Source organism: Hyalella azteca, unplaced genomic scaffold (genome assembly GCF_000764305.2).
Source record: "Hyalella azteca isolate HAZT.00-mixed unplaced genomic scaffold, Hazt_2.0.2 contig14806, whole genome shotgun sequence".
In the NCBI taxonomy this organism is placed as follows: domain Eukaryota; kingdom Metazoa; phylum Arthropoda; class Malacostraca; order Amphipoda; family Hyalellidae; genus Hyalella; species Hyalella azteca.
Window position 1 is genome coordinate 59,268 of NW_025944680.1, and position 13,515 is coordinate 72,782.

The 13,515-nt window shown below is 34.9% G+C and overlaps 1 protein-coding gene across 1 annotated transcript; it reads right to left on the reverse strand.

The window, feature by feature from the left end:
- Positions 1 to 418: 418 nt before the first annotated feature.
- Positions 419 to 4,097, reverse strand: LOC108668171 (major facilitator superfamily domain-containing protein 10). Its single transcript, XM_018155338.1, has 6 exons — positions 3,895 to 4,097; positions 3,495 to 3,690; positions 2,460 to 2,563; positions 1,857 to 2,015; positions 1,117 to 1,290; positions 419 to 556 (listed from the first exon to the last, which is right to left on the reverse strand). The coding sequence occupies exons 1-6, from the start codon at positions 4,018 to 4,020 to the stop codon at positions 419 to 421; spliced, it is 897 nt and encodes a 298-aa protein (XP_018010827.1). The 5' UTR covers positions 4,021 to 4,097.
- Positions 4,098 to 13,515: the final 9,418 nt, after the last annotated feature.

The following is a 13,515-nucleotide window of genomic DNA, read 5'->3' on the forward strand; positions in this document are numbered from 1 at the left end:
TAATAATGTCTAACACAATACACATACATAACAACACATACAAAATCATACAGGGAATGTTATTAAACCAAAGGCATATAAAGGCAGTAGTACAAATGTCTGCCACAATACACATACATAACAACACATACAATAACATCCAGGGAATGTTATACTAAACACAAAATGTTTACCTTAAACATACGATATCATACAGGGAATGTTATTACCGGTATATTAAACACAAAATGTTTACCTTAAACATACGATATCATACAGGGAATGTTATTATACTAAACAAAAAATGTTTACCTTAAACATACGATATCATACAGGGAATGTTATTATATTAAACGCAAAATGTTTACCTTAAACATACAGTAACATACAGGGAATATTATTATATTAAATACAAAATGTTTACCTTAAACATACGATATCATACAGGGAATGTTATTACCGGTATACTAAACACAAAATGTTTACCTAAAGCATAAAGTGTGAGTCCAGCGTAGAGCATGACGGGTCCTGAGCTCCAGCCCACCAGAGCAAAGCCAGGGATCATCACCACCAGGCCCTGGGGAACACGTCAACAATTCTGGTGATTAATTGTGAATTAATTAATAATTCACAACGTGTTTAATTCTGGGGAACACGTCAACAATTCTGGGGATTAATTGTGTATTAATTATTAATTCACAACGTGTTTAATTCTGGGGAACACGTCAACAATTCTGGGGATTAATTGTGAATTAATTAATAATTCACAACGTGTTTAATTCTGGGGAACACATCAACAATTCTGGGGATTAATTGTGTATTAATCAATAATTCACAACGTGTTTAATTCTGAGGAAACACGTCAACAATTCTGGTGATTGTGAAATAATTAATAATTCACAACGTGTTTAATTCTGGGGAACACGTCAACAATTCTGGACATTAATTGTGATTTAATTAATAATTCACAACGTGTTTAATAATAAATAATTATAATCAAATAATTAAAACAAAGAGTAAAGTATAATTATTCTTTACTTTTCAAATAGAACGGCTGATGATATTAGGATAATTTTTTGTACAAGACATTTCTAATAGACATTAAATACATTTAATCAGTCACTACAAGGGACCTACTTTTGGAAGAGTTTCCTTGAAGTAGATACAGACATAAAGGATGTTAAGGATGGTGAGGACAAAGGCATATATTGCACTTGCAGCAAACCAGCCGCTGGTTCCCCACTTTGAGAACATAGCGCCAACACCTGGTCCTACGATGAAACCAATGCTGAAGGCGACGCCAATCAGTGCCTGTTAGAATAAATACTTTCAATGTTTTTAAATGACTTTCTGACTAAAGATACCATGCATACAAAGAATAGCAAAAATATTGTACAATGAAACCAATGCTAAGGCGACGCCAATCAATGCGTGTTAGAGGAAATAGCTTCAATGTTTTTAAATGACTTTCTGACTAAAGATACTGTGCATAGAAGTAACAGCAAAATTGTTTAATGCCACATAAATCCTTGTTCAAATGAAAAATAATTTCAAGAATTTAGGAAGACAGAGAGCAAACAAACAATACATTTTTGAGGGAGCAAATATATATATTTACAAAGTTTTTTACAATAACACAAATGATGTGACAGACTAAAAGCTTGATTGATACCAATCATTACATTAAACTAACTTTTAACATCAAAATAAAGCCCGAGTTTCTTCCATTCATAAGCTAACCCAATGATGCAAAGAAAGCAAGGCTGACCTTATTAAAATCTAAAAACAACAAACTATTCTACAATTATTGTTGTAACACAGAAGAAATTTCAATTTCTATAAATTCTTACAAAATACCGCTACATAAATTGACTCACCATGCCTCCAGCTCTGGTGCTAGTGTCGAGGATGTCAGTCATGATGCTGTATGAGAGAGAGACGTTGCCTTTACTAAGGCCTCCCAGCACGCGGGCCAAAACAAAAACAGTAAAACTGCTAGCCACCGCCCAAACTGCATAAGATGCAGCAACACCAGCCTGTATATAATGTGTTACAAATTAAATTTACTATTTCTCCTGTAACTTATGTAACATAGATTCCAGTGAATAAGTTTCATGTTTCATTGAAAGTATCATTTCCTCCATTCAAATATAGACCAGTCCTAATAATGCAGCATAGAAGCAGTTCAACTTTCATCTTTCAAAGATAATAATTTTTTTCATTCTTAGCATCAAGCAGCTACCAGTAATGATATTGCAGAACTAACATGGACCAAGACCCTATTTAAATCAATTTCTCATCAAAGAAAATAGTTTTAAAAAATATAACTCAGTACTCACTGCAGAGAGCGCATTTTCTCGTTGACGAAAACTTGAGGTCACGGACGGACAGACACAGACAGACAGACGAACATGGCGAGCACATTAGTGCGTTTTCTCCATAAATGAGAAAATGCACTAAAAAGGCAATATTTGACTTACCAGAGTGGCAATAAGGACAGGCTTTCTGCCATAGACATCGGAGAGAGCACCGGTGAGTGGAGATGAGAGGAACTGCAGCAATGAGAAGAGAGAACCCAGCACTCCTGCAAAGTAAATAAATTTTTTACTACACAAGTCATTTTTATTTATCAGTCCTTTTTATGAATAATTATTGTTACTGATAACTCCACAAACTTGAAAAAGTTACAAAAATAGAAGTACCTATAGCATGTTTAGTGCTCCAAAAATATTGTTTAATCAAACTTGTTTAGAGAAAAAATTGAGAAATTCGAGTTAGGTATGTCGTGACTGCATCATGTTCCTAAACATATAGGGTACTGTACAAGTTATACAAGTATTATTGTTATAAAAGTTTGGCATATGTAAATCAAACTTGTATACCTGTAAATAGAACTATAATACTAATAGTTTATAATCTTCATTGGATATTGCTTTATTCACTAATGTTGATTCTACCATACTTTGAAGAGAGGGCAAAAATCAATAACAAATGATTTGCTACAGAACTCAGCTCTCATATGAATCAACTATTTTATGAACACAGTAGTAACGTAAAATATTTCTGGTAGCATTATTTAACATGGTTAAATTCATTAATAAGATTGATACACAATAAAATGTATGTCTGAAATGTTTTACGTCATTTTATCTATACAAAAAATGAAATTAATTGAATAAACAAGGGTGAGTTGAATGAGTTTAATATCAACTAATGACAAAAAAACACATGGGTCAATGGAATAGCAACATTTTTGGGGACAACAGGCATGGAATATATCTACTTTCCAAGCAATGACTGGAATTTTAATAATACTGTATAACTGAACTGCAAGATTTAAAATTCAACCTTAATAAGTGACTTTGAAGCATAAATAATTAAATACCAAGTTTCCATTTTTCAAATCATAGTTACTAGTAATAAGTGATAAACAGTGATTTAAGATTTGGGTAGAATCTTAATATAGACAGCATAAAAAGAAATTACTCAATCTATTTTCAATAATTCATTCTCACCACCAAAAAGAACACTGTTGAACCTCTCTGGCACTCCCAATCCTGACTGGAAGCGGCTGACACCACTCAAAAGAGTATCATAAAGACCACTGGAGTCGTGCTTGCTGTAGTAATCCAGCAATGCAGGAAATAGCGGCAGAATTACAGTAAACCCAAGAAGGTCCAGGACCAAGCTGATGAATATCACATATTTCATCTGTAACACAAAGTATGTTTAAGAGACAAACAACACTATAATAGGGAATGAAGATTTTTCAGAGGATATTTGAATATATTTAGATTTTTATATTATGTTTTGCAAAATTTAAGGTCAGTCTGTCAGTAAATATGTAACTGTAAATCAGTAGTAAATTAAGAATGTTATGAATAATTAAGAAACTATTCATAGATTATTTTTCACCTTGTCAGTGTGTAGGCTTCTTGAAGTCTCCTTTTGGGATGCTTTTACTCCAGCACTGTTACTACTACTAGTACTACTACTAGTAGCTGAATCTTTAGTATTGTTTCCAGACCGTAGTGAAACCATTTATCCAGATTTATTTTCAGCAATTTCAATGATATAGGGATTTTAGATCTTGTGCATTTGGTTCCCATAAATTTACCTGCAAATAACAAATCTGAAGTATTAACCATAATTTTCCTAAAATAGAAGGTAAAACAATGGTTTCACAGTAATTTGTGATTATTGTTGGGGGAAAATAGGCCATTTTCTCAATTATTTATTAAAGAAATTGGAAAGGAACAACAGGAAAAGGTGAAATTGGCTTGATTCATGGGTAAATTTTGTCCAATTCATAGGTGGCTTCTCAGCCTTCTCCCCAGTTTTCCAGTTAGTTCGTATGTGCAAATAAATGGTTGTCAAAGAATTTCAAGACCTACTAGGGCTGGAACTTGAAGGGCTTGGAATTAGTCAGGGCTGGAAAAGTTCTATTTTTTCTGAAATATCATGGCTAGGATATATTGGTAGGACAAGTGAAAGTGTGTTGAATTTTGATTATAAGATTTGTAGCAGACAGACAAACAAACAACAAGAAGATAAGTTAAATTAAAGTTGAGGTTAAGACTTGTGGCAACAAATGCATCCACCAGCCTGATCTCTGTCAGAATGAGAGATAAGTTAAAGAGAAGGGTTGTAAATATGCATTTAAAAATTACTTTTTAAAGACAACACTTCTAAAGAATTCAGTGTCTGTGATGTTACAAATGTACAATGAATTTTTAATTTTATTTTTAAACATTAAAAAATTATGTAGTTTTCAATTTTTGTTTAACATTCAAGAATTTTGTAGGTATATTTTCAAAATTATTTATTCTATCAACTGATTCATGCATTGCCTCTGACTTTTTGCAAGTGTGCTAAATTTCAGATCAATTGGACAGGTAGAGTGTGTAAAATATGGTTTATAAGATTTGCAGTAGACAAAATTATTTTTCAATTTTTTTAATATTGATATTTTTCTTTTAATTTTTAAAATTATTTATTCTGTCAATTGATTCATGCATAGTCTCCAACTTTATGTAAGTGTGCAAAATTTCAGATCAACCAGACATGTAGAAGTGTGTCAAATATTGATTATAAGATTTGTAGCAGACAGACAAACAAACAAGAAGTGAAGTTAAAGAGAAGTGTTGTAAAAATAGGCTCCTACTTTCTTTAGTGAAACTGACCTTACTCAAAAATTTATTATCATCAATCACTGTCAGATTTTGAGTAAAATGTTAACTTGAAAGTTTCATGGGCTATGAAAATTATATTAACCCTCTACCGTCATTAGTGACCAGAGCAATAATGGCACTGGCACAAGCCTACTACCCAAAAAGAAAATGTTCTTGTGAGCACATATAATTTAAGTTGAAAGTTATGTTCCTGGAGAACAGTGACATTCGGCAGTATAGGGTTAATGCATCATTTGTAATCATTGTCAAAGTATCACCCATTTGGGCAAAAAGGGGAAATGAATAATAATGTGGGTTACGTAGCACAATTGTCTGATCACTAATTTGACTGAAAATAAATTAATGAAACCGCAAATGTGAGTACATAAAGATGAAGCTTCAAGCTGTCAAAGTGGCAAGACACTGGAGCTGCACCAAATGAAGAGATTTTAATTGCATCAAGGGAAAACGTGACCTTGTAATTTTTTCTGCCTTATAGTTGGCATTCTATAAAATAACCATATATTCCAATTATATTTCACTTCACAGTCAACGAATACAACAAATTTTAAAACGCTTATTACGCTAGCATAGATACGAGTTTATATTTCATCTTTGAATTTGAATATAAATTAAATTTAAGCTAAACCATTGATCATTGATTTATAAATTGATCAATTAATTCAATTGATTGATCCCATCTTAACTACTGTAGGGTAAACACACCATATTCTGACACCTTAAGGACAATCAACAAAGAAATAAATGGCTATAAATAGATCACTGTATGCGCAACTTGAGTTCTGATTGGTTTACGTCACTCTCAAAACACCACACTATGCGCCGCAGCGTTAGCAATGATGAAACGTCATAAACTATTGCCATATTTATTTAAAAGCCTTTAGAATTCAAATCTACAAAATCGCTGAATTCCGACACTGTGTGTGACTAATCACGGCATATTGTGAGACTAATTCCGACAGCGCTTCAAAATCGTAATTTGTAATTCCGACATTCTGTGTGAGCTGCTTCGGAATATGACAGTAAACGACGCCCTGTGTGTCATAATTCCAACACCCTGTGTCGGAATTAGTTTTCATGTGTCTAAAACCGTCTCTTAAATCAATCATCTATTAATTTATTTACCACTTAAAATCAGTAAATACAAGTATACTTAAAGGATTCCTAATAATCATAGTGGCAAAGCAGAGAGTTTTTTTAGTACTATAAGTAGACCAGTAAAGTATCATGGATACCAGCATTATCATGTATAAGAAATGGGTTTAAATATGGATTAAATATGGAGTAAATGAGGAAATTAAAAATGAATGGACTCCAAAAAATCACTGGTTTGCCACTATGCCTAATACTAATATATTCACAGACTTATTTAAAAGTCTCAAACCTTAATATCCTTTCTACACAAACAGTATATCACTATTTAGTAAAGCAAGCTCAACTATCAACTTTCATAAGTGATTTGATGTTCTCACTAGTTGACTTGGATTTTGCTCTGTGGATCTTAATATTTTGCCGCTAGACCTAGTTTTTTGTGGAAATCTGGCGCACAATAGTATGACGTCACTATTTCAACCATCTATGCATGCGTGGAACTAAGGCCAAGCTTAATATAAAGGAAAAAGTTGAGGGGTGTTGGAATTACCCAGTGTCGGAATATGGTGTGTTTACCCTATATGACTTACATATATTACTCTAGGTCTCTAGGCATATTAGGTCAGCATAATTTTATTTTACTGTGCAAATTTGAACAATCATTAAAGGATCAATAAAATGCTAAATAATATTTCCAGTCTTTATTTATTGTTTTTTTTTGTATCTTGCATAAATGTGTAATCTATTATGCAAAAGCATTGCCAATTTGCCATCCATGTTTTAGAAATTGTAAACAGTTCCTGAAGTATGATCCAGCACAACAAAGGTTATGAGCTCACTATGAAAACTGTCCTGTGTATGTTGGCCTCGCATCATCATGCAACATCATTTTTAGTTCTGTGGAATAGTGGAACTTTCGCATTTTTTGTGGGAAAATTTTTGTACATGCACAGAATCATAATGGCAGAATGGCATTTTTGGATGGCAGATGAGTGTGGACTGCCAATTTAGGAGGAATAGGCTATATTCAACCATGGAATTGGTTGATTCTTTTGAAATATAATGTACTATCACTTCTACAGTGGAAGTGATACATTATATTCCAAGAGAATTAACCAATTTCGTGGTTGAATATAGATATTCCTCCTAAGTCAGCAGTCCGCACTCATCTGCCATAATTTGCTAATTCTGGACTACTCATGTTCCTCTCTAGTCTCAAATTCTTTACTACTCCATGTTCCTCCTATTTGCTAAATTCTGAACTATTCATGTTCCTCTTATTCGCTAATTCTTTACTACTTCTTGTCCCCACAATTCGCAATTTCTTAACCACTCATTTGGCACGATCCTTGACGTCTCTCATAAGCTGCTGATCCCATGTAATAAACTATGTAACTTGTTTTAACTTTGTTTAATAAAACTTAGAAAACACCAACTTTAATTCCCCATAATCTAAGTAGCTGCAATAGACAAAAACAAGCTGACGACGAGTTCATCACACCCGCATAACAATAGTCAAACTGCTACACCGTGACTGAATTTTTTGAGCCATGGTTTTATGGATTTGCCAGCCGTGATTCCATTTCACCAAGCCGTGAATGCCATATCTTGGCCATGAAAAGCCATTTACGGTGCGCAAATTTATTTACAAAGTCCATGCACGTGTTACCCCAAATCTCTAATTTTACCCTAAAACAGTCAAACTGCAACAATAAAATTTGTCTTTACTGTAAGTTGAGCACATTTTAATGCAGTCTGACCGCTTTGACATGACCGCAACTATGCGCGATCTTCAACAAAACGTTTAGTTGATTTGTTTACATTACAATGTTTATGTTTTTTCTGCAAGATATTTTGGCAGGAATGGTAAAGCAATGCCAATCCGGATTGCGCAAGTTGAAAATTTTATGAAATGACATGTTTGCGAAGTGCAAACCGCAATTTTTCAATCGAACAAAAATTTATGTCATTCAAGCCATGAGATTTCATAGTAATAAATAATAAATAAATCATGCCTGCTGAAATTATATGATATTAGAGCTGCAATATTTCAGACAAAAATAGGACTTTTCTAGCTCTGGGGTAATTCTGCGCATGTACAAAAAGTTAGTACCTGTGTGCTGTGTCAGCCTGTTGGGAACCACTGTGCAGAGAGTGGATCATCACTGCATAGTGGCAAAGCAGAAAGTTTTTTAGACTCTCCCTCAAGTTCATTTTTGACTCCTATAAGTAGACCAGCAAAGTATCATGGATACCAGCATTATCATCATAAGAAATTGGTTTAAATCTTGAATAAATGAGGAAATTAGAAATAAACTGATGCTAAAAAATTTCTGGTTTGTCACTAGTATGACTATGAGTGGATGTATATTGCAAGATCTTTGACGACGCTTCAGTAACAAAATTTATGACTTCAGAAGATCTTGCCAACACATTTAGATTGTAATTCTTGCATTTAATATTTAGAAAAAAAGTAAGGTTTCCACTTTCCGGTAAGTTGGATGGATCAGGATGCAGTAAAGCTTTTCGGGAAATCGGTTGCGATGAGTTCCCGCCAAAAAAATTTAAACAAAATGTAGTTGCGGTTACATTAGAGCGTTCAGACTGCATCATCACATGACACATGTTCAGTTGACACTTGCTGTACAATTGGACTGTTTTTATGGTAAAATTAGTTATTTGGGGTACCACGTGCATGCAACCTTGTAAATAAGTTCGTGGCTTGTAATTAGTTTTTCATGACCCAGCATAAATGCCATGGTCAGGAAGATGTGCCTGGTGCGCGGGAATTTATATTGTCATTTTAACGACCTGCGCGGTGTGCCGTACTATGCCGGTAAAAAATTTTTAAAAATGCGCCGTGCGCCAACAGCGCCGTACTTTTAGAAAGCTAAAATAGTTTAAATATGGACGCGCGGCAATGCAAACATGTATCCGCACTGTGTTGCGGTTGGATACGAGTTAACTAGATTGCTACCGCGTCAACTCAGGACTCAGGTTCTAAGAGTCAGCACAGTAATGAATATTCATTCATGGATCACAATTCAATCGGACATGAATTACAGAACTAAAGAAGGCAACATGGCTTTAGATGTGCCATCGGTGCCTTCTAATGAATGACTGGACTGGTTGCGGCAAGTAGGGTATGAACCTGTATGTCACACAGTACGATCCTGCATGCCAATGTTGGGACTAACATTCCATTCAGATGAAAACTGTGTCTAAATCAGAACTGTGTCGGATGGCTCCGCGGCCCGCGCCGAGTGCTGCGCAAATCGAGTGCTGCGCGGAATCGATGACAGTGATTTGCACAAACGCCTGCGCAGAAAAAATATAATTAGATTGATTTACGCGATAAATTTCCCCCTTTATATACATCTTTCTGAGTGTGGCATAAATGACTTTTCATTAAAAATTACCTGGCAACGCATCTTGAAAATGTTCGGCGACGCTTTGGCCCTGGGCTTAAAAACCCATATATTGGCAATGCTGCTTCCACCTTCTGCACCCTGGGTTGGGAAAGTGAAATTTCCACTTGGCGCTTGGGGTCTGTTCCCGGTCTGAAAGAGTACTCACTAGTCAGTGAGTAGTACGTAGTAGCTTAGTCACTACTCACTAGTACAGTAGTACTTCTGAGTTACTTCAGAAAATACCTAACAATCTAACAAAAGTGCTAATCACTAATCAGATCTCAATACAAAACTCAATCTAGTTAGATTCATGCAATTAGTTCGATTTAACCAAGTTTATTGCAATTAACGTTTGGGTTTCAGAGGGGAATATTCCTTCAATATGTCAAGTCCTAATGAACGCTTATTACTCTTGTTAGTAATGCAATGATACAATGTTTACAAATTTAATGATTGTCTACCATGATACTTACATCGTAAGTACATTAATATTGCACAATAATTAATATAAAGTCCACAAGAAAGCGATAACTTCAACTGAACGTTAACACTAGCAGTTCTGATACATTACCGTCCCTGAATATTTGAACAAAAATGTCATCTGAACAGGAGGACGAGAAACTCAGGATGATGCAGTTCGTTTGTATATGAGCGACAGCCAAGAGACAGAAATTAAGGCGCTTATAGAATATTCTTAAGGAAGAGTTCGAAAAAATACATGATTGATAAATCAACCAAGTCTTGAGATAAACGTCTCCCTACATCGCAACGCTTGCATAACACTATAACGGTCATATTTGTGACATGAAGATGCAGCTCGCTGTTCAATAAGAACGTCTAGTCGTGAACATAGTGCAAGACAACGCTGGTTTAGGACAAGTTCGGTATTGGTCATTTATTTGGCGCTTTGCTGATGCGAGCTGCTACGGTACACGTTAACGTTGATTTTATAAAAAATATAACTCAGTAATCACTGCAGTGAGTGACAGAGAGCGCATTTTCTCGTCGACGAAAACGTGGTCACGGACGGACAGACGGACGGACATGACGAGCACAATAGCGCTTTTTTCCATAAATGAGAAAATGTGCTAAAAAGGCACACGACAGGCAACGCTCATGTGCATTATGAAATAAGAAATTGTCTTATTTTGTGACATCGGTTTCCAACTACATTATAGTTTTGTATAAATAAATATTTGTCATATGAAAAGTAAATGAGATCGTTTTTCATAGATTTTCAACTATACTGTAGGTTCGTATTAATAAATAAATATCGCAGTCCATATCAAAACTAAACGAAATTGTTAGAGCATCATATTAACTAAACGAAATTGTTAGCATCATATTGCAGCAATGTATCATTATTACCTAATATTTATCATAATCTCCAGAAGAAAATTTGATCAGCAGTATCAGCCATACGAGCCAACGAACGTATGGCCGACACTGCAGGCGAAGTTAGGTTAGGTTAGGTGTCAGTGTTAGATTAGGTTTAGTCGTTAGGTTAGGTGTCAGATAGGAATGACAAAGTTTCAAGGCACTGAGACGATCAGTTAGGGTGAAAGTTTGGTATAAAAATATTCTTAAATATTCACGTTAACCTAGATTTAATCCTATAACGGCTAATTTACAGACGTTCATAACTGGCAATTTCTCTCAGAAAAAATATAGAAATCGAAACATAAAACGTTGTAAACGAGCTGAGACATCAGTAGGCGTCAAGAATCTCAACAAGAAGATCTAGAGATGATTAAATACTCACTAAAATACACTCCATAAACGAATCTTGAATTCAGAAGCGGGAAAAATATAACTCAGTATACACTGCAGTGAGTGACAGAGAGGACATTTTCTCGTCGACGAAAACGTGAAGTCACGGACGGAGAGACAGACGGACGGACGGATATGGCGAGCACAATAGTGCATTTTTTCCATAAATGAGAAAATGCGCTAAAAATGTCGATCATATTCATTAGGAATTCATTTGAATGGAAGAAATGATTGAAATTATAATTATTACACTAACAGCTATCATATCTATAAACGTGCCCGAATTAATACCTACCACAAATTTTCATCAATGTAAAATTTCAACTTGAAAACTAATAACAGTTGTATTTCCCACACGCAACTTCTTCAGTCACTAATCTTTATCAATATTATTAAAGTTAAAAATGTTCAACGTCTCCCACATTACCACAAAAATAGAAAAAATATATTACCACAAGTTTTTAACATCACAACATCAATAACGCCACTAAAATCTTCTTCTCTACAGAAGCTGTCTCTTATACACATCTAGATGTGTATAAGAGACAGCAACAACAATATCCTCTACTTTGTCATTTACTACCAACAACAATATCCTCTACTTTGTCATTTACTACCAACAACAATATCCTCTACTTTNAACACATTTAAATTGTATATTGTAATCAATATATAACAAATAGTTAAATAGTTGAAGACTACTTATAGCCTTATAAGAATTAGCTAAGCTGCTAGCTACGTACAATGTAATGCACACTTGATGCCTCTGTACCAAAAACATTCAATTTATTGGAACCTAATACACATTAAAGGCAACTAGTTTATATACCAATTTGACATTCATAGGACATTTATACTAAACCATGAATAACAATACCTCAATATAAATTAAAGACTGCCACCCACTATATTTAAATATATGAAAAAATAAAAAAAATCAAATAAATCAAAAAAATCGAAAAAATCATGATTTTTTTATAAAAAAATCAAGTGATTTAATCACATGATTTAATCATTTTGATTTAATCATTGCCAACCCTGACACATTCACTACATTCAGCTACACATTCACTACATTCAGCTACACATTCATTATGCTCTTGGTGGCCATGTTGTCAGCTTCACAGTAATGTTCTCAGCTAGACATTCCCTACATTGAGCCAGCCATTCATGACATACATACATACATGAGTGGCATGTTGTCAGGGCCTGACATTCCCCGCAATGATGGCGATGCTGGCTGTGTGGACGCCGCCCCTGGAGCGCACCCAGACCGTCATCGGCGTGTTCTCAGGTGCGACACGTCCAGGGCTCTGCGCAACACTCAGTACAACTGGGGCTTTGTGCAACACTGTGTGCAACACTCGAATATCTTCGTCAACCTTCTCTTTATGTCTCTGCTGTCACTCTTTCTCCCTCTCTTTGGTCCTTCTCGTGCTCTTTTTCCCTTCCTTATCTCTTATTTTATTTCCTTTTCTCCTTCATTTTTACTCTTATAGGCTTTCATATCTCTTTTCCTCTAATTTTCTTATGTTTTAGTTATTTTTCTTCTTTCTATTCCCCTTTTCTCATGTTCATATTATTAAGCCAGAGATTTTATGATTTGTGGAATTTTTGGCTCCTATCCGTTGATCAGATGATAACTACTGTCTCATTTTAGCCTATTGTGCAATTTAGGACCCTCTTGTATTGAAATAACAATAACGTCACTTTTTGGTGATAGGTGCCATTTTTGGCTCATTCCCGACAAACTGATGAAAATGGCGCTGCAATTTGGACTTTTGGCCCTAATTCTATTTGAATGACGATAATTTTTTCTTTATGTGCCATTTTATCATGAACAGACAATAACCACACAACATTGGGCCTTCATATGCCATTTCAAATCACTCAATTCAATTGAGTGAAAATGCGACGCTTTATTTCGGTAGCAGGTGCAATTTTCAGCCCCTCATTTAAATGGCACCAGTGACGCTTTATTTCGGTAGCAGGTGCAATTTTCAGCCCCTCATTTAAATGGTAATAGCGACGCTCTATTTCGGTAGCAGGTGCAATTTTCAGCCCCTCATTTA

What these genes read in the sequence shown, in the direction of transcription:
- LOC108668171 (XM_018155338.1), bottom strand. Translation starts at nt 4,020, where the DNA reads ATGGTTTCACTACGGTCTGGAAACAATACTAAAGATTCAGCTACTAGT. An exon ending in CTGTCCTTATTGCCACTCTG is followed by an intron (nt 2,016 to 2,459) that starts GTAAGTCAAATA and finishes CATTATATACAG; the next exon opens with GCTGGTGTTGCTGCATCTTA. An exon ending in GCACCAGAGCTGGAGGCATG is followed by an intron (nt 1,291 to 1,856) that starts GTGAGTCAATTT and finishes TTATTCTAACAG; the next exon opens with GCACTGATTGGCGTCGCCTT.